This window comes from Sinocyclocheilus anshuiensis, unplaced genomic scaffold (assembly GCF_001515605.1).
Source record: "Sinocyclocheilus anshuiensis isolate Anshui unplaced genomic scaffold, SAMN03320099.WGS_v1.1 scaffold86, whole genome shotgun sequence".
Lineage (NCBI taxonomy): Eukaryota > Metazoa > Chordata > Actinopteri > Cypriniformes > Cyprinidae > Sinocyclocheilus > Sinocyclocheilus anshuiensis.
This window is the reverse complement of record NW_015547662.1, coordinates 260,340-281,345: the sequence shown is the minus strand read 5'-3', so window position 1 is coordinate 281,345 and position 21,006 is coordinate 260,340. Positions and strand designations below refer to the sequence as shown.

The window sequence follows — 21,006 nt, the reverse complement described above, 5'->3', positions numbered from 1 at the left end:
TTTTTATCCTATTCAAAATGAGTTGATGAGGAAAATTATGAATATGATTTAAAGCATGTATTAAATTAAATTGTTTAGGGTCTATACAAGTAAGTGTATTTAAATGGTGATTATGTTTGTGTGATATTGTCTCACACAGAATACACTTCTGGTACACTTCCAATCTAATCCAGAAGTCAAATATTTTGATTTCCACAAAATATTAAGCAGCAACTATTTTCAACATTGAACACCAAATCAACATATTAGAATTATTTCTGAAGGAAATTGTAAAATTGTAATGATATTTCTCAATTGCTGTTTTGCCCTCGGTGAGCTTAAGAGATCTTTCAAAAATCTTACTGACCCCAAAATTTTGAATGGTAGTGTATATGTGTTTTGCTCACAGCATTATAAACCAGATTACAGTTATATCTGTCTATCTATAGCTTTTCCCTTTTTTTGAGGCACACCACTGGCTGAAGTTGATTTGAGTATAACAGCAAATTCAAGGTGTGTTAAATCATTTAAACATATGCCTCTTTGTGTATTTGGGACACACTCACCCTCGTCCATGCCATTGAGTATCTGATTCAGCTCCTCTTCTGTGTGCTCACAGTGATGTTCTCTCCAGCTCTCTCCTGTCTCACTGCGCAGAATCACTAACTCTCTCTCTGTCCCACGCAATGCAGCAAAGTGGGGGATCTCCACTATCACAGGCCTGAAAAAGGGGGTGTTATTTCAGCCATATGTACCACTTTAGATTTGTCAAAGTAAGGGTTGTTTAGAAACGGATATCGCATCTGTGGGGGACATAAAAAGAGGTAAATGTAGCATGCAGCAAGGTAGAAAAAGAGAGAAAACAAAACCACAGATAATGCAAAATACAGCATAGCACACGACCAATACAAGAAAATAACTCATTTAAAATCAAACGCTATCCAAAAGTCAACAAGGGAGGAAAAGGTAAATTCATGGAACACCTCTGTTTCGGAATGATAAAAACAAACTCAAGAAATTATAAAAAAGGACAAAATAAAAAGGATATGATATCTTACTGATATAACACAGATGGAGGTGTATTTAAAAGAATTAGGGGGATATGTGACCGGTATCCAGTGGATATTTGGATCTCTCCTACCCGAGGAATTTGGTCCCGGGTGGACCCAGCTGCAGAATTCTGCTGACAAGACTTTCACCCTCATTAAGAGGTGGAGGGGCTGTTGGGAGGTGGAGTTTACTGCTCCGATCGCAGCCATTAAAAAAGATGTAAAAAACAAGGCACACTGTGAACCTGATTTACTGAACTCAGATTTAGTGAGAGAGGAATACTGTTGTCATTCCTAAAAACTTGAGATGACGAGTGTCCTAACCAGGTGAGACAAACACTAAAAGCTCTTCCATGAGTTTTTGTCCTAACCAGCTGCGACATTTTTTTGATCATTGGGTTCTATTTCTGAAGCGTCATGCCCAGCAGTGTTGTTATTGTTCTTAAAATAATTTTGGTTAATTCATTTAAAAAAAAATTAAATAGCACATAAAAAAAATTACTAAAACTTAAACTAAAATCTATCCACTGAATCTCATTGGTCCAAAATTCACAATATAAACATCAAACATCATTTTATTGGCTGAGACTACATTACATGAGATTACACGGACAGCTGTTTCAGCATAGACAAACAAACTGATTGTCTCTGGAAACTGGTAACATCGCTCCTGGTTAGGACACATCAAACAGGTTGACATACTGCGCTGCTTTGTCAGTCAAGACAAGACAAAATAGAGAACATATAACTGCACCATACACAAAGGTAAACAAAAATGCTCATGGTGATACAGCATACATTTAGACACCCCCTTACCCAAGAAACTGGGCTCCGGTGGGTCCAACTTCAATGAGCTTGCCTGCGAGCCCCTCTCCCTCCACCATAGGGGGCATAGAGGCAAGTCTGTGCCTCTTCACCAGACGACATGTGACCCGTGTAGGTGCTGAGCACTTTCTAGGTGGCACAATAATGCGCAGTCCATTGTGACGACATCCACGCATGGCACCGCCACGGGCATCCACCATGAAACTGACCAGGAAGCTGTTTTCATAAAACAGCAAGTGACAGTGAAACACATAACACAATGCTTAAAAGCTTCATTAAAAAAACACCGAAATGAAATACTGTAATAAATACATAAAGTGCATAAATTCTTGTTTCTAAACTTACAGAAGCCACTTAGGCCATACAATATTAATTTTCTGGCTCTTTTTCTGAGGTTATTTTATAGGTTCTGTGGGCTTCCATATGTTTGTAAACAGTTAATAATTTTAATTCAATTAAATGCAATTCTCCTTGGTATACCATTCGAAATTACACACTTCACCCGAAATATTCCGGGTTCCAATAGTTTTCTTCTGTAATTCTGTAATCCCTGTTAAACCCTGAACACTCTTTTTTTATCTGATTGTGTTGCCATTATGTGTTGTACAATTATCATTCCAAAGTTTGTGGTCAGTAAGATTTTTCAAAATATTTAAAAAATACAGCAAAACAGTAATATATATATAATTTTTTTTTTTATACTATATATAAATATATATATAGTAATATGTCTAAAAATATTTTTACAATTTAAAATAGCTATTTTCTATTTTAATAAACATAAAAAAATATTTTATTCCTGTGATGATAAAGCTGAATTTTCAGCATTATTATTCCAGTCTTCAGTGTCACATGATCCTTCAGAAATCATTCTATAATGCTGATCTGCTGCTTAAGAAACATTTATTATTATTATTATTATTATTATCAATGTTGAAAACAATTGTGCTGCTCAATATTTCTGAGGAAACCATGACACATTACTTTATAGGATTGATTTAATTGTATTTTTTTTTGTTACATTATAAATGACTTCTGATCAGTTTCATGCATTTTTGCTGAATAAAAGAATACATTTCTTTAAAAAAAAGAAAAAAGAAAGAAATGACTGACTCCAAACTTTTAAATGGTATAAAATAATGTAATTTTAAATGTTGCTTTATGTCTTGTAAAGTCTCCAAAAAAAATCTACAGATAATCTCTGGAGAAATTAGATAATGAAGAATGATAACTGTTGAACATGCTTAAGAGATAAATAGATAAAAAAAATACCGTAGGAGTTGAGAAACACAATGTGTCCAGTTTCATACCACCCATGTGAGAGATACTGAATAATACTGAATATTATTCATGGGGTTCTCTATGAATACTGAGACGTGACTCACTGTGTTCATGAAAACATGCTTATTAAAATTTTAGTAGGCACAAAAAGGCTCATTTAAAAAGCTCAAAGCAGCCAGTTGTTATAAATGCATGCATTAATGTAATAAATGTAGATGAAGAGAGGAATAAAAGACCACAAGGAAGAGAAGTGGAGGATCACCTGCTGTTGTCATTGTCAAGGCATGGGGTAGATCGGCTAAAAGCAGAACAAAAGACACAATCACGAACAGCAGAGAGAGAGGCCAAGTGAGATGGGAGATGATGTGAGTGAAAGAAAGAAAGAAAGAAACAAAGAAAGAAAGAAAGAAAGAAAGAAAGAAAGAAAGAAAGAAAGAAAGAAAGAAAGAAAGAAAGAAAGAAAGAAAGAAAGAAAGAAAGAAAGAAAGAAAGAAAGAAAGAAAGAAAGAAAGAAAGAAAGAAAGAAAGAAAGAAAGAAAGAAAGAAAGAAAGAAAGAACGAGGAAACTGAGCTGCTATCATTGAAAGAACGAGGGAGAGAGAGAGAGAGAGAGAAAGAAAGAAAGAAAGAAAGAAAGAAAAAGGAAGGAAGGAAGAAAGAAAGAAAGAAAGAAAGAAAGAAAGAAAGAAAGAAGGAAGAAAAAGGAAGAAAGAAAGAAAGAAAGAAAGAAAGAAAGAAAGAAAGAAAGAACGAGGAAACTGAGCTGCTATCATTCATGTTCTACAATAGTGGCATCTGATGCAATGCCAGCTTTGAGCATAAACACCTTAGTATGTACTAGCATGTACGATTTGGGGAGGCAAGTGTGTGTTCACGTCTGTTTGAGTGTGTGTGTGTGTGTGTGTGTGTGTGTGTGAAACCTACTAACCCTGACTGCAGAAGAGTGCTAGTTAGCACCACATTATCCAGATGTTCAGCACCCCAGCTCAGTCGAAATGAGTCCTTCTCATGCTCTCGAGAGAATGCAGATACCTAACAAACAACATAATCAGACTACAATATATCATGAGATAAAAACCCATGTTGAACCCATCAAGATCTGAAAACCACGGATAACAACACTGACCCAAATGTTAGATGTACATATGAGGTGAAATAGTTCATAGTTCACCTTATTAATCTGGTGGCTGGTGATCATATCCTCAATCAGCATTCCTTCACCCCTGTAAGCAAGGTGACTGGGGGTCTCATGGGACCTGAAGTAGAACAGTGCAAACAGGTGAACAAGACAGCATTATGTGTGTGTACTTGTTATACTCGTAAAAGCCAAATTCCCCTAAAAATGGCAACAAATGTTTAAAGCTAAACTACAACCAACATTGTGAGCTGGAGGGCGGGGCTAACAGTAATGAGCTGTTTAGCAGGAATTAACATACCTGTTGAATACTAAAATATTTGTTTATCTGTGGGTAAATGTGCCTTTGGATTTTTCTTTTTTCTTTTTTACCGGTCTAGGTTGTGGATGTAGCTCATGCCATCCAGGTAGTGTCCAGGTAAAGAGTCATCACCAAGCTCTCTCAGGTCCTCTGCTCTCAGGTACTCTCCTCCATCACCTGTCATGGTGTCCTCACCTGTTCATACACACATTGATTGATTGACACTGTCAGTTTGACAGACTAGTGAACTGAGTACTGGTTGATCAAATGGCCAGATTTACTAACAGCTTGCACCAGCGCAAACCCTCTTTTGGCATTTAAAAACTACTGTTATGATTAACTAAAAAGACACAATGAAAGATTACCAAAAAATGCATGGATGCAGTTATTTTTGCAGCTGACCTTATTGCATATGTATCTGTAGGAGTTTCCCTTTTAGATGCAACAATTTTTGGGAGGAGAGTATTTAAATGAATCATGTGAGGTGATTTACTAAGGTTTGCGGTAGTCAGTTTACTGGTATTTGTGGCGTTATTTAACACCCTGAATAAAAGCATGTCTTAACCCATTTTGCACATGTGTTGTTAGTAGATTCCCTGCACCTGATTATCATCGGTTATGCTTGTTTTCAACCCTATTCTAATTTGCACTGCTCTTGGTAGATTGCGTTGGTCATTGGAAATGATCAGTGTGTGTCTGTATACATTAATTTGCACATGGCCAGTAAACCACCCGCAGAAATTTCCACTCACATTGGTGCTTTTATGGGATTGTGGTCTCAAGCTAATTTGCCCTGTTCAGTGAATCTGTCCCTTAATAATTAAGTGATAGATTGAATAGGCTGTAGTTTAATAAAGACCCCAAATCATGACTTGCCGTTCATTTCTATTTCTTTGGACAATGTATTATGTAACCTCTCATTTTCTGACCCAATATAAATGCAAATATTTTTAAAATTCAGACCAAATACCATTCATTATAAATTTTCAGGTTTTAGACAGATTTTCAAATTATCCCATAAAAACTAAAATTAATAAAAAAAACTATATTAAACATAACAATAGCACTGCAATTATACATTAAGCCATATCAAGCACCGCTAACCCATTATGTAGGTAATATGAATTAAAAAAGCTCAGTGACCTAAGGATACCATGTATTCTCAGTTTTATGATTTTAAAAATCATCCCCAGATTAGCACAAATAACAAAGAACAAAGTTAGTTTTCCACAGTTTAGTTTTCTACACACAATAATCATGCCCGTTCCAGTTAGCACACAAACTGCAAACCACACGTTTGAATAGATATAAAATGAACTGAACGATTTTTGGCAAATGTACCAAGTGTAATGTTAGTAAAGGGCCAGTTCAGTTCACTCTATATCTATACCCTGTATACCTTCAATCTCCATAGAGACTTCAGTAAAAATCTCCTCCTGCATCTGATGTTGGGCTACAGAGGCACAGCAGCTTTTACATAGATATATGAAATCCTGATTATGCATAATAAAAGTTGGTAATAAAACACAGTATCTTACCCTCCTCATCAGACACATCCAGATCTTCTGTCATTGTCTCTGGAACGTTCAGCTTGTGTTTCTCTGTCACTGTCTACAAAAGATGAAATGAGCAATGCATTCAACATACATTCTCTATAGATTATGAATGCATCAAAAGTTCTTAATATGTAAAAAGGCATGGATTCGTACAGTTGTTGTTGTGATTGTTTCCTCAGTAACAACTTTCAGAGTGTCCACCACTGAGATGTACCCTAGTCGCTTAGCAATAGAGAGTGCTGTGTTCCCATTCTGAGAGAGAAAGAGTGTGAGGTTAGAGGAGAAAGACACAGAATTATGATCATTTCTGTGAGTATGAGTGTGTCGCTCACCGTGGTGATGGCATTAGGCTTGGCTCCATGCTGCAGCAGGACATTGATAATGTGTGTATTTCCCTGCTGAGCAGCTTGGTGAAGTGGCATGTAACCGTTCTGAAAGTAACCGTTCTAAAAAAAAAAAAAAAAAAAAAAGAAAAAAATCAGTACGGCAAACAGCACTGAAATAACAATTATCATATAAATAATCAGAATGCTAAGCGTGTCATAAATTTAAAAGCATGTAATTCTGATAGAGGCTACAAAACAGAATATTCAGCTTACAAAATTAAAAAGATTTTATTGATTGTATATAAATTAATGAATTGATACATTAAAATAATAGCACAGATTTACAGTCAGTCGTAGATATCAGTAATATTTCTCAATCACAATCTCAAAATGCATGGCCACAGAGCTCATAATCACAAAATGATGAAATAATAGTTAAGTAATAATTAATTGAGTTACCAAGTCACAAAATGAAAGAATATAATTTAATAAATATATTAAACTCTTACCTTAGTTTTTGCATTGACATTAGCGCCATTTTGCAAAAGGAAATTAACCATTTTGACATTTCCATAGTGACAGGCAACAATAAGAGGAGTGTAGCCCAACTACAAGAAACAAGCAAATTTCACATTGGCTGAAGTGTAACATATTGAAATGTTATTAAAAATAATAATAATACAGCAAAATAACCATGGTAAAAACTATGGTTCAAGCTTACTTTGGTCTGCTGGTCTATGTTCGCATCGTATTTGACCAGTATTTCAGCCAGCTGCACTCTGTCCTCCTGAGCAGTGAGGTGAAGCGGTGTAAGGCCACTCTGAAAAAAAAACAAATGCATCTATTGCATTTAATGTGCATTTGCTAACACAATGTTCACTAGGTTTACGGTTCTTTTTAAAAAGTCAGTGTGGCTATAATGTGGACTGAAAACCTATCACAACTTAAAAGAGTTTGAGTCCACATTAAAAGTCTAGCTACAAAGTCAAAATAAAACAAACAAAAAAAAATCTATATTTTATCTATTTACTTGTATGTCATGTCACCATTAACTGACATGAGAGTGTCATTAAATTCTTGAAATATTAACTTAAATTCTTAGGTACTTCAAGGACATATTTTACATCTAAGGGCTTCGCCTGACATTTGTAATAGTCAGTCTGGATGACAAAAATATGGTAAATATCTGTCTTGACACTGAGGATAAATACTGTAGGCTTCCTGCTCTAGATCTTACCTTAGTGGCAGCATTGACATGTGCACCCTTCTCCAGCAGTAGGGAGGCCATCTCTGTGTGCCCCTCCTGAGATGCCAGGTGTAAAGGACTCACTCCCTGTTTGGTCAATGCATTGGTCTCTGCTCCATACTGAAGCAGCGCAGAGGCAATCTGAGTCTGGTTCTTCTTTGCCGCAATGTGGAGAGGTGTATAGCCGTTCTGCATAGGAAGAAAGACACAAAACCTCAGGTTATACATTTTTGTTATATTACTGGCTGCAGAGACATCTTGCAATCAGTTTAGGATTTGCACCTTAGCAGTAGCGTGAGGTGAGGCCCCTTTATCCAAGAGCATCATCGCCACCTGCTGGTTATCATAGTGAGCAGCTACATGCAGAGGTGTGAGACCGTACTTGTTTAGAAAGCCAAAGAGAGAAAGAAATATGAAAACAGTGAAAATATATTTACAAAAAAAATAATTAATTAATTAAATGAGTAGGTGATTAAAGTTTTGACTTTCACCTTTCCAGTGTCATCAAGAAGTGCTCTCCGCTGTAGGAGGAGTTTTGCCACATCCAGGCTTCCATACTTAGCAGCAACATGTAGGGGAGTGAAGCCTTTCTGTTAAGGGAAGGATATTTAGGGTTAGTTAAATATAGACAAATACATACACTGCTGCTCAAAAAAAGTCAGTAAGATTTTATTGTTTTAAAGAAATAAATACTTTTATTCAGCAAGGACACACTAAACTGATCAAAAGATTGCTATTTTAAATAAATAGAATGATTTCTGAAGGATCATGAGACAGTGAAGACTGGAGTAATGGCTGCTGAAAATAGCTTTGCCATCACATGAATAAATTACATTTTAAAATATATAAAAACAGAAATTAGTTATTTTAAATTGTATTAATATTACAAAATATTAGCATTTTTACATTTTTGAACAAATAAATGCAGCCTTGTTGAGCGTAAGAGAATCATTAAAAAATTGTACTGACCCCAAACAGTAATGAATATGTAATATTACAGAGCCCAGCACATGACATGCAGGGGGAAAAAATATACACATCGTCTTTTTAGTTAAATGGTGGCCATGAATTAAGATTTTTTTTGTTTTGTTTTCATTAAAACGAGGGAATGAAACAGTACAAAGTGGCCACGATTTATTAAAATTAAGGTACAAATTCTTATTTCGTGGCCATGATTTAACTAAAATGAGGGAACTAATCCATAAGTCATGGGAACGAATTGTTTATTTGTAGACAAGATATATATATATATATATATACTGTATATAGTTTTGTCTGCATCTCATGTGAGGGGCTCAGTATAAAGTAATATGGTTATTAAAATATCTGATATCTCTTTCACAGATATCCCTGCAGTCCCACCTTAGTGGTGAGTGAGTGAGATGCTCCGGCCTCCAGAAGCACTGTAGCTGTCTCCACCTGACCTTCACGAGCGGAGATGTGCAGAGGTGTGTATCCATTAGTGGTGGAAGCGTCAGGGTAAGCCATGTGCTGCAGTAACAACTGCACAATCTCTGTCTGACCCAGACGAGATGCAATGTGAAGGGGTGTCTGGTCCTCCTGGAGGCAAGAGAGAGAAAGAAGGAGAGAAATGCAGATATAGTATTTTTAAAGCTCTACTTGTAGGCATTAATATCTGTATTTTCGCTTTATTCAGGAAGTGTTTTTATTGACTGACTCTGGCCATAGCATCCACCAGAGCGCCGTTCCTTAGCAAACATCGCACCACCTCCATCTGTCCTGCCCTTGCAGCCATGTGCAATGCCGTCTCACCACGCTGAAAACAAACACAATCAGTACTACATGAAATGCACTGCTAAGTAGGCCTTTTAGACTAGTTTTTTAGGAGAGAGTAGAAAGGATAGGAAATGATATCAAAAACTGTACAGCATAAGCAGGCTAAGCCATGGCTCTGAAAATAGGGGTGTGAGATATATATATATATATATATATATATATATATATATATGAATTATTTTGTTTTAAAGTAGTCATTTAAAGTTTTCTATAGATATATTGTGTCTGTGAGGCAAGTATTTGCTGAGTTTCAGTTCATTTTTGCGAAGCGCTCCTGTTCAAGGAGACCGAGATGGCAGAAAACACATCCTGTTTGTTTTCTTTATTTAAAAAAAAAAAAACATTTTGTTGATATTGTGAGTGCACACAAATAAAAGTATACCCTGTACAGCTCCTAATGATGTATTACTCTTATCTGTATTAGCAAATATGGCGTATTTTAAGTTGTTTCTACAGTTATTACGAAAAAAATGCATGCAAGTGATCGCGCCGGCGCCTCCATGTCCTGCAAAGTGCACTTTAGTTTCCACTCGTCGCACAAACACTTGGATATGTGCCTAACAGCGCACATTTATCTAGGTTAAACGTTTAAACTAACATTGTGATATGCGTGTTTTATATCTATAGCTTTTATTTTAGGCAAGTCGTGTTGATTTAAGAAGGCTAAATTGATCAAACATGTGGTAAACTCTGTCGGCCGCTGGCCACTTGGTCGTCACTTTAAAAAACAAAAACACGAATTTAACAAACAAAAAATGTTCCAAACAATTTTTCTAAATTAACTTAAGAAACAAAAAGAATAAGCACTTTGGCATTAAAAACAAAAATGAACTTTTAATGGCTGCAACAGCAGTTGTGTAATGAGGAAGAGAGAGAGAGAGAGAGAGAGAGAGAAAGACACAGGCTTCATTCAGACTAGGGCCCAGAATTCTGATAAGCTGTCAGATAAGGGCCGGGCTAGGGCCTAGATTTGAGGCCTGTGAGGGCTCTATGCAAAACCACGCTGTGTGATGTAGCTGTCACACGTGATGCGTGTAACAATCCAATAAAGACAAAGAAGACGAGTTCAATAATATTTAATAAGCCAACGATCAGGGTACAATCAACGTTATCCACATTAAACATAGACGAGACTGGACAAACACTGGGAGCAAACACAGAGTTTAAATAGGACTGAGGACTAACAAGATAATTAACAATGTAACAAAGGTGAAAGAGATAACTAATCGGACACATGAGGGAAAATTAGGTCAATCAGGGAAGACTAAGACAATGACAAGACTGTGACAGAACGCCCTCTCCCGGAAGGTGCGACCTTGCGCCGTGGAGACGAAGAGGGGATGGCAGACAGGCAGGAGGAGAATCTGGAGGTGGCCAGATGACCAGGAGGTGGCAGACAGAAGAAGACAAAGGAGGTGATGATGGAGGGATGAGCCATGGAGGAGCTGGGAGCAGGAGGAGGCGAGATGGCAAACAGAACCCAGCCAAGGTGAAGGCTCCTGGTGTAGACACAGGAGGGAGGAGCCATGGATGACGCCTGGGCGGAGGATCCTGGGATGCGAGCTCCTGCGACGAGGCCGGAAGCGATGGTGACCCAGGTGGAACCGAGCAGACGCTCAGCATGGGTGACAGAGGATCCAGAGGGCCAAAGCAGAGCAGCAGGCTCCAGCGACCGAGGTGGAGGCTGGGATCCGGAAGACAGCGGTGGAGCCGGAGCAACCAAGGACGAAGGCGGAGCCAGAGGGAAGGAGGAGCCTGACAGAGACAGAAGTGACAGAGTGACGAGGGAAGCCAGAGGAGTGAAGGCAGTCCCAAGGCAATGGATGGTCAACGACTGACTAAGGTGGACTCGGATGGAGGAGGGAGACTGGTAGAGCCGGTGGGATGACGGGCCATGGTGGAGACAAGGGAGCTAGGAGCCAAGGCGGAGCCGATGGGTCGAAGGACCAAGGTGCAGTCATGGATCCAGAGGTGGAGACAGGGCAACCTCACACCAAGGCGGAGCTGATGGAATGAAGCCCCGATGTGGACCTACATAGGCAGATGCAGGCTGAGGGTGTGCATCAGGGATGACTGACAGCAGAGGAGCAGAGAGTGAGTGCTTGGCTGCGATGAGAGATGGAGATGGGCAGGTTCTAGATGAAGTGCTGTACAGAAGTAGTGATGAGGTCCATAAATGACAACAGCAGGACAGTCCCAAATAAATGTAGATGATCTTGAGGCTAATAGTAATGGCATAAGCTGCAGCTGGCATAGAGTTAACAGAAAGACAGACAGGTGATAGGACAGGAACTGAAAACCAGATACTACAAGGAGGAGGTGAGATAGGGAGGATGGGTGGGAGTTTAAGAGACTCAGAGAATTCAGTGCAGGACTGAACCAGTGAGAAGGCAGAAGGCTTGGTGCTGGGCGGAACCAGTGAGAGGTCAAAAGGCGCAAGACTGGACAGGGACGAAGAATAGGAAAGAGAATTCACAGAAACCAGCTGCAGCTTACCCTCAGCGGTGGAGATGTGGGTGGGGCTTTTCTCTCTGCCCTCATCTTCCACGAATACTCAGAATAGCTCCGATGTTGTGGCCGGCTTGCACACCTAGTCAGACTTATAGGCGGGCTCGGGTTCCAGGGCGATGATTGGCTCTGTTTCCTCAGGCTCTTCGGTCGCAGTGGGCTCGTGCTCACGCTCGGTGCTGCGCTGGGATAATGGTTGGCTGGGTTCTGGCTCAGGAGTGGGGCTGGTGAGTTCCTCATCTGCGTAGCAGGGAGTCAGTGGCAAGTTGTAATTTACCAGCACCCACTCCACATAGGCAGCTAGCTGTCACGCTTGCTGTCATCGCCCCCGGACAACTTTGCCTTAACGGCAGTGTTTAGTCCCACATGGTAGAACGTGGTGAGGCAGTTATCTGGGTAGTGTGTTCGGTTGGCAAGGTCCAAAAAGTCTCTTGTGTGGTCCTCGAGAGAGTGCTTCCCCTGCTACAGCAGGAGGATGAGGACAGTAAGATCATACATTGTGCCAAAAACAACAAAAAACACCCAATACAAAAAACTAAAAAAAATGCCGCTGTGTTGGTCTGGTCTTCTGTCACAAGCGGTACATGTAACAATCCAATAAAGATGAAAAAGAAGAGTTTAATAATATTTAATAAAACAACAAACAGGGTACAATCCACGTTATCCACAATAAACACAGACGAGACCGGACAAACACTGGGAGCAAACACAGGGTTTAAATAAGAAGGAGGACTAACGAGATAATTAACAATGACAGATGAGAGAGATAACTAATCAGACAAATGCTGGAACACTAGGTCAAACAGGGAAGACTAAGGCCCTATCCACACGAACGCGGTTATTTTCAAAACCGCAGCTTTTTCTAGTTCGTCCACACGCAAACGCAGCACCAGGTCGCTGAAACCGAACATTTTTGAAAACTCCTGCCAGGGTGAAGATTTTCAAAAACTCCGGATGCAGTGTTATCGTGTCTACAGCGAAACCGGAGTTTTTGGCTTGTGACGTCAGAGCATGCGCTGTTATCTCCGCCTACTGGAAACTTTTTCAGGCTTCTGATTGGCCAACATGGCTTTACAGTTGAGATTATATCGCCACCTGTTGGCTTGGCATGTTCTTGACAGTGCTTCATAGCATGCATTTGCGTTTTCATGTGGACAGAGATTTTTTTAAAAACGGAAGAAGGAAAAACTCAGTTTATAAAAAATACCGTGTACGTGTGGACATGGCCTAAGACAATGACAAGACTGTGACAGTAGCCTATTAGAATGCGGTTAAAATGGCAGTGAAAATAGTTACAAAACAACGCCACAGAAGAGCCGGTCAATTTCTCTGAGCAACACAAAAGTGAATTGACACATTACTGAATGAATCGTTTTTTTTTTTTTTTTTACAAATTGTTCATATACTGTATATTATTTCATTTATTAAATTATTTAATATTTCAATATTCACAATTTTACTTTTAAAAACAATCTTGTCGTATTATTTATGCAATTGTAATTGGAGATGTAATTGTAAATACATTTATGACACCTCTGATTTGAATACATGCCACATCAAATGCAGCTCTGTATTCGGTGTCATCTCTGCAGTACAAAATAAATAAATAAATTGTTGATATTGATTTAATTTGATTGGTAACTGCTCTATAATGTAGTATTAATATAACTGAATTTATTGACTAAATAAATAAGAATGTGACATAAAAGATGACCCAATTTAATAAGGTTAGACAAAAAATTTCCTTATAAAGGTAAAAATGCTCCTGTAAATCAATTTAGGCGGTCAAATAACACCCATTATATGAAAAGTTCATTTGTGTCCCTGCTATGAATTAACCAACGCACAGAACATAAAGAATATTAAAAAGATTTGGGATTCATTCTTTGTCAATATCACACACTCCGACTACAAATCTTAAGACATTTATTTAAATGTGATACAAATCATGTCCATCATGATGATTATTTACTCACAATATTACAGACATCAGGTGAGGCTCCATTCTGTAGCAGTAGGAGAACGATATTCAGGTGTCCCATAAATGCTGAAACATGGACTGGGGTCAGGCCGGACTAGAGAGAAAGAGAAGACAGAGTAGTTATGCTAACTTGCACTCATTTTCGTCAGTAGGAATGAATTCAATACAATTTCAGATTCTGAAAGTTCGGTTTATACGAAACCTAAACGTTGCAGTTCAATTGACATATTCAATTACATAAACAAAATTTCAGCACATGCATATCTAAAAAGACTTTTTTAGCAAATAAAATCTTTTTTTTAGCAAATATATAGTAATTATTCAGTCCTATCTTAAATATTCAATCTAATCTTTACATTAGTCAGATTCAAGCATTTACATGTTTAATTTTTTTCCCTCTTAATCTGATTATTTCAGATCTACACCACCCCTTTCCATCTGATCCAAAGTTCCTTCGGATCAAGCTCAATCAGATCAATGAGGTATTTACATGAAGACTTTTCAGTCCGACTGAGCCATCATTTAGATTATAAACAGATTATTTGGGAGCATGTTAATGTAGTTAGTGTTATAAGAGCTAAAATACTAACAAAATAAGCAAGTAGCAGTTGAGTCAGCAGTCAACAAGAGAAGCCACTTTCATTCACATTACATTTAGACATTTGGCAGATGCTTTTATCCAACGCGGCTAAAACTGCATTCAGTGTGGACATTTTATCAGTATGCATTCCTTCAGAATCAAAACCACTGTCATGCTCTACTGTTTGAGCTACAGCAATAATTAAACTCTACAAAGTTTAATTAAACTCGAAATAATTCAAGATAATAAAATATGCTAAATCGGATATTATTATCCTAAATAGTATACAATATTTCAATAAGTCTCAGTCACAGAATTCTAGGACTCTCACTTCAGTGATGGCTTGAATTGAGGCTCCGTATTTAACCAGCAGTTCCATGACTTTTACTCTGTTCTTCTTACAGGCAATATGCAGAGGAGTGAAGCCATTCTGACAGACACAATAAATACATTAGTAATGCTCATTTACATTGGTGCACATTCATTTGACTTTTTTTTAAAGGCAAAGAATTACCAGTGCTCTGGCATTAGGATTCGCTTTTTTATCCAGCAGTAATTTTGTGACTCTGTAGTGACCACAGTGGGCGGCAACATGAAGGGCGGTCAGGTAGTCCAGTGTGACATCATCAACCGGTGCCTTGTGTTGCAGCAGGTGCTTCACACACTCGACGTGATCACCTTGAGCAGACATGTGCAGCGGGGACAGGCCGTTCTGTGTGTGCATGTGAATGTTGAAATACAGAGAATGAGAGAGGAAAAAATACAGATCAGCTTTAGATCAAAAAGTAATAATAACAATGTAATAATGATTTTAACAATATTTATTACAAATATTACTCTTTTATAGCTTTTTATATGTAAAAAATTCAAATAAATGCAGCCTTGGTGAGTATAGGAGACTAATTTTAATGCATTTTTATATTTCAAATTTTCAAATAAATGCAGCCTTGGTGAGTAGAGGAGACTAATTAAAAAATATAAACAAACATGGAACCATTAGTTTCATGTACCTTGGTCCGTGCCAGTATGGGAGCTCCTCTTTCAAGCAGTAGTTCCACTGCAGTGTCATGTCCACTTCTGGCTGCACAGTGCAGTGGTGTCAGTCCATCCTGTTCAACAGAGAGGAGATAAATAGAGACAAACAGCATATATGAAGACACGTATATAAATGTACATACTTAATGCATTATGAAAAACTCAGGCAAAGCACATGAAAACATAGTAAAATACCTATCGTTTCTAAGTTTTTCAAAAGAAGACACCTTAAACAGTCTAAACAGTCATGATGTATGGCTCACAAAAAAAGCTACTTTATCATTATTAATTTCATACATTCAAGTACATACAGTAGAATAAATTTTTCTCTGAACTGATGTTAACAGTACAGGCACTAGAGGGCGCTTGTTTTACTGCATTTTGATGGTACTATTTGATTTTTGATTTTAGTTTTAATTCACATATTAATAAGATGAAAAAATGAAATAATGGTAATGATAACATAGCTAAACTTTGACCTTTTTTAAATCTGAAAGATGCAGAAACACTAATTCATGCTTTTCTCTCAAATAGCCATGATTACCGCAATCTCAGCAATAGACAAAAGAAAATCTGTGATGCGGCTTTTGTAAATTATGCTCCAAAATTGTGGATTACACTACCATCTAATATCAGGGAAGTATTTGTAAAAGAATGTTAAAAACAAATATTTTTATTTTGGTGTGTGCTAGGGACTATTTGTAATAAATTATCTTTCTATTATGTTTTAGTATTTTATACTATATTTTTTATTATATTAGATGCGCTATATTTAATTCATTATAGGTTTGATGTATTTGTTCTTTATTTTATAATTAGATGTCGAATTTGATATTTGTTGATGCAATTTTTGATTATGTAAAGCACTTTGAACTGCATGTTATGTCTGAAAGGTGCTTCTATATAAATAAAGTTTATTATTATTATTTTATTATAATAATTGATACTCACCCTGGTCTTGGCGTCAATCTGAGACCCCCTATCTAGCAGCAGAGCAATCATGTTTGTATTTCCTCGTTTGGAAGCCACATGAAGAGGGGTTATACCATTCTAAACAAAACAATGCATCCTTTAGTAAAGACTAAATATTCATATTTGAAAATATAGTTATTGAAATAAACCAAATAAACCAGAGACACTGTCTGCTGAAATCATGAGAATTTAAAAGATGAACTGCAAGTATTTGATTAATATATATACAGTATATATATGAAATCAGATAGTACAGTATATGAAATTCATACATTATACTAAACAATAATTCATTAGATAAACTGCAACAGTGTTTTAACTGTGGAGAAATGAAAGAAAAGAAAGCATACACCTCGAAACTATTCCCGTAAGTAAGATAGTTTACCCAAAAATGATAATTGTATAATTTCAGTGAATAAGTGAATCTGTTCCTTACAGAAAGCATTGATTTAGAGCAGTGGTTCTCAACCAGGGGGTTGGCGCCCACTAGGGGGCCTCAGCCACCTTCCAAGGGGGCCGCAGGATGACAAGCAGTTCATAATTGCAGCAGAAAAAATAGACAATGTCTTAGCCTATACTGGGGGAGGGCTTTGATTATTGTGTTGGACAAGGGAGGCCTTTAAATCAAAAAGTTGAGAACCACTGATTTAGATGGCTTACTACTAAACACGCTATATTTGTCAGTTGAAGTTGCCGCTTTTTAAAGGTTTTAGCAGTATATGATCATACCCTGGCTGTGAAGTCTACAGCAGCCCCTCTGTTGAGCAGCAGCGTGGCCACATTAACATTACCGTAGTGAGCAGCAATATGCAGAGGAGTGAAGCCACTCTGTTAGAGTAAAGTACAGTATTGGGATAAAAGAAGGGATAGAACAAAGAAGAGGAAAGAGGAAAACAGAATGAAGGTAAATGTCTGTGCTGGTCTTCTAACTGATTTAAAATGTCCATCATTCATGATCTACCATGCAGCATTCCCATGAATCATCACATTTGTGCAAAACCTTAAAAGAAAGAAAAAATAAAAAGTCAACAAAACGCCTGGATTCTCATCTGCTACCAGTGGATCCATCCAACCATACCATGCACTGGAGTGAAGGAAAAGAAACGAAACTTGGATGAAATAAGAAACGGAAAGATTAGAATTGTAATAATATATGAGCACATTCCCAGTGTCATATGAGTTTTCATGAGAGAGATGAGTAGTTTCTCAGTGACAATGAAAGGAAAAAAAGATGATGAACAAAATATCCGAACAAACAAATGTTATTCAGCAACTACTCACTACATATTGCTAAAGATGAAAGAATAGATAGGAAATTGGCATTGTCTGTCTTACTCGTTCGTTTGATGGAGCCATTTTTTCTTACCTTTCCATTCTGACAGACATGGTGCAATTTAAAAAACAGAATTAACAAAAAGGTGCAGCAAAATGTGACTGAGAGACTTCTACACAGATAGTGAGAGTGACAGTATGAGTCCACATGCACAATTAAGAGTTAAACGTCTGTTTAGTTTGTTAGTTAAATCATAAGTGGTGTTTAAACAATATAATGAACCCTAATTCCTGCTCAAAACGTTCATTGAAATAAAGGAGCATAAAAACGTGTTGATGAGCTAGAAACACCCAAAAACCTTTTGAGGAAACAGGGTGCTGCTACTAAAATAAAAACAACAATGTGTCATGCACTATGCCATTTAAAAGGACAAGACTCTACTCTTTCCATGCACTGTCAAAGAAAAATTCAGTGTTAAGTAGCGCATTAGGCTTTACAAGAGCCGAGACGAATGCAGGATTCTGCTGAGAATCTTAATACCTCTGTTGTCCTGTTGACCATCATCTGGAGTTGCACATGAGGAAGAAAGTATGGCATTTTCATTAATATGACTTTTTTTTTTTTTGTAACATTTTTATCTTAAAATGAATAATTCCAAAAGCACACATATAATTCAGTGAAGTGAGAAGTATTTTTTATATTAAAATTTTAATTTTAGAAAATGTGCTGAAAATGTATTCACCCTCAGGCCATCCATGTAGATGAGTTTGTTTATGCATCAGAACAGATTTTGAGAAATTTAGCATTACATCACATGCTCTTCAATGGATCCTCTGCAGTGAATGGGTGCCGTCAAAATGAGAGTCTAAACAGCTGATAAAAACTTTAAACGGTCACTTCAGGCCAAAATACCAGTCCATAATTCATAAATAATAACACTTCCTCCTGTGAAAAAGTCCATCCCATGTTGTCCTCTCACATCATATTCACCAACATATTTGTTTTGGACTTTTTTCGCTTGTAAACACAGTGTTTCATATGTGTATATTTCTCTCCTGATTCAGAGAGTGTGTCGTGTGGATTACTTAAAGGGGTCATATGATGCGATTTAAATGTTTCCTTTCTCTTTGAAGTGTTACAAGCTCTTGGTGCATAAAGAAGATCTGTAAAGTTGCAAAGACTAAAGTCTGCCGCCGCCATGCCGTGGAGACACTGTCTTTCGTTGTGAAAGCGAAACTACTTTGTTTGGCCTTCCAAAAGAGGACGATATCCGCTTCGTCCACGGTGAAAGCCCGGGGTCGTCACATGTGGTTGCACAAGCCCGCCGGCCGCGCCGTTCTCAAGCCCGCCGGCTGTTCCTCACTCAAGTCCGCCCGCCGCTGCTCACTCTAGCCCTCCAGCCTCCGCTCACTCAAGCCCGCCCGCCTCCGCTCACTCAAGCCCACCGTGACACTGTGCGTTTCGTTGTGAAAGCGAAACTACTTTGTTTGGCCTTCCAAAAGAGGACACGACTAGAAATCAATGGTTAAGTTGTATTTACAACACTGTTCCAGAACAGTTCAACCCAAATATTCAGATGTGTGCAGCACATTTTATGGAGGACTGTTTCCTGATCCTGAGAGAGTAGACTACAATGCCGGCTGTTCTGACTCACAGACTGTAAGTACGTTTTCATATTTAAAGGATTTGCCACTGATGATTCAAACGCGAGTTTTGAGCAGTGTAGAGTAGCGCTTGTTGTTTGTCATTTCTCCGATCACAAATGCAGACATGGTTTTATGTTTACGCGGCGCGATGCAACGCGTAAAAAGACAGTATAAGTCATTATAATCCGTAATTATGTCCCCACTGGATGCAACAAACGCCTCGTTTATAAAAGGGTTTTAATGTTTTTGTTTCGTCTCTCCGGTCGGACAGGGCATCATCACAGTATGGTAGGTGCGTAACATTTCCGTCACACGCTTGAGGTATTCGGCCAATCACAACGCACTGGATAGCTCGCTTTTCAGACCGATGAGCTTTGTAAAAATCGACGCATTTCAGAAAGGCGGGGCATAGAGGAGAAATAATAATGTACAGTAAGTTGAAAATAATGTGTTTTTTTTACCTTAAACCGCATAAACACATTTCATTACACCGAATACACAAAATAATGTTCTTTTTTGCAACATCATATGACCCCTTTAAGGATCATTATGATGCTTTTATCATCTGTTTGAAATCTCATTCTGACGGCACCCATTCACTGAAGATGATCCATTGGTGAGCAAGTAATGCTAAATTTCTCCAAATGAAGAAACAAACTCAATTACATCTTGGATGGCCTGAGCATGAGTACATTTTCAATGTCCATAAATAGTATTATCATGGTGAACATCCAGTTTTGAAAAAGCATTAAAATTAAATCCCACTCTCTCACCTTGGACTGGACATCAGCATTATGGTCGTTCTGGAGCAGCAAAGCAGCTGACTTGGTGTCATCCTTGCGGGCAGCGATGTGGAGCGCAGGCAGGCGGACTTTACCTTTTGTGTCATGTTCCAGGAGCAGAGAGACCACCTGATTATGACCCTGCTGCAGAGCAATGGCCAAAGGAGTAAAACCATCCTACAAACACAAGCAATAGACCGGCAAAGATAAACCAACAGAACCATCTCTTTGTTCAGATACAAAGGCCATTAACAAGTTGACCAATATGCAGGTCAAAACTAGGTCCAGGGGTTGGAAGTCCAGCTGAGCAACCATCTAGACCAGCTTGGACCAGATAATGAAGAGTTTAGACCAGCTAGAAATCATGTAAAACCTTCAACCGTCTGATGATTTTGATTATTGGATATACTTATCGGATATACTTGGATTCATGATTTCAAGTCATTCAAGATTTAAGATTTCACTTCAGAAGCAAGTCATAAAAACCACAGTCTATGGAAATGTGTAAACACTCTCCTCTTTTTAGCAGGTACTTGTATGGGCATGTTGCAAAGAATGGAAAGACACACACACAACTCTCGCAATCACAAACCTCTGTGGCAATACTCTGGTTTCCACCATTCTCCAGAAGATATCGCACAACATCCAGGTGATTCTCTTGAGCAGCCATATAAAGTGGAGTGAAGCCATTCTGTAGTAACATACCGGCACCGTAAAGCTAAATTATAATTATA

General features: G+C 38.1%; 1 protein-coding gene across 15 annotated transcripts in view; it reads right to left on the bottom strand.

Annotated features, from left to right (window-relative positions):
• Positions 1-21,006, bottom strand: part of LOC107702307 (ankyrin-2-like) — a 65,811-nt gene that overhangs the window by 18,323 nt on the left and 26,482 nt on the right. For 4 of the 15 annotated variants that reach the window (XM_016504567.1, XM_016504566.1, XM_016504580.1 and 1 more), the window contains exons 5-31: positions 20,865-20,990; positions 20,264-20,449; positions 18,385-18,408; positions 17,938-17,946; positions 17,301-17,399; positions 16,551-16,649; positions 15,575-15,673; positions 15,079-15,276; positions 14,896-14,994; positions 13,980-14,078; positions 9,377-9,475; positions 9,061-9,258; positions 8,190-8,288; positions 7,981-8,079; positions 7,690-7,887; positions 7,174-7,272; positions 6,962-7,060; positions 6,459-6,557; positions 6,280-6,378; positions 6,109-6,181; positions 4,642-4,765; positions 4,306-4,390; positions 4,063-4,166; positions 3,397-3,432; positions 1,845-2,069; positions 1,121-1,219; positions 546-700 (exon numbers count right to left, since the gene is read on the bottom strand). In XM_016504567.1, coding sequence (XP_016360053.1) covers positions 546-700; positions 1,121-1,219; positions 1,845-2,069; positions 3,397-3,432; positions 4,063-4,166; positions 4,306-4,390; positions 4,642-4,765; positions 6,109-6,181; positions 6,280-6,378; positions 6,459-6,557; positions 6,962-7,060; positions 7,174-7,272; positions 7,690-7,887; positions 7,981-8,079; positions 8,190-8,288; positions 9,061-9,258; positions 9,377-9,475; positions 13,980-14,078; positions 14,896-14,994; positions 15,079-15,276; positions 15,575-15,673; positions 16,551-16,649; positions 17,301-17,399; positions 17,938-17,946; positions 18,385-18,408; positions 20,264-20,449; positions 20,865-20,990 — 3,028 coding nt within the window. The remainder of the gene's footprint in view (positions 1-545; positions 701-1,120; positions 1,220-1,844; positions 2,070-3,396; positions 3,433-4,062; positions 4,167-4,305; positions 4,391-4,641; positions 4,766-6,108; positions 6,182-6,279; positions 6,379-6,458; positions 6,558-6,961; positions 7,061-7,173; positions 7,273-7,689; positions 7,888-7,980; positions 8,080-8,189; positions 8,289-9,060; positions 9,259-9,376; positions 9,476-13,979; positions 14,079-14,895; positions 14,995-15,078; positions 15,277-15,574; positions 15,674-16,550; positions 16,650-17,300; positions 17,400-17,937; positions 17,947-18,384; positions 18,409-20,263; positions 20,450-20,864; positions 20,991-21,006) is intronic. The other 11 variants (XM_016504570.1, XM_016504577.1, XM_016504573.1 and 8 more) reach the window with 11 other exon arrangements.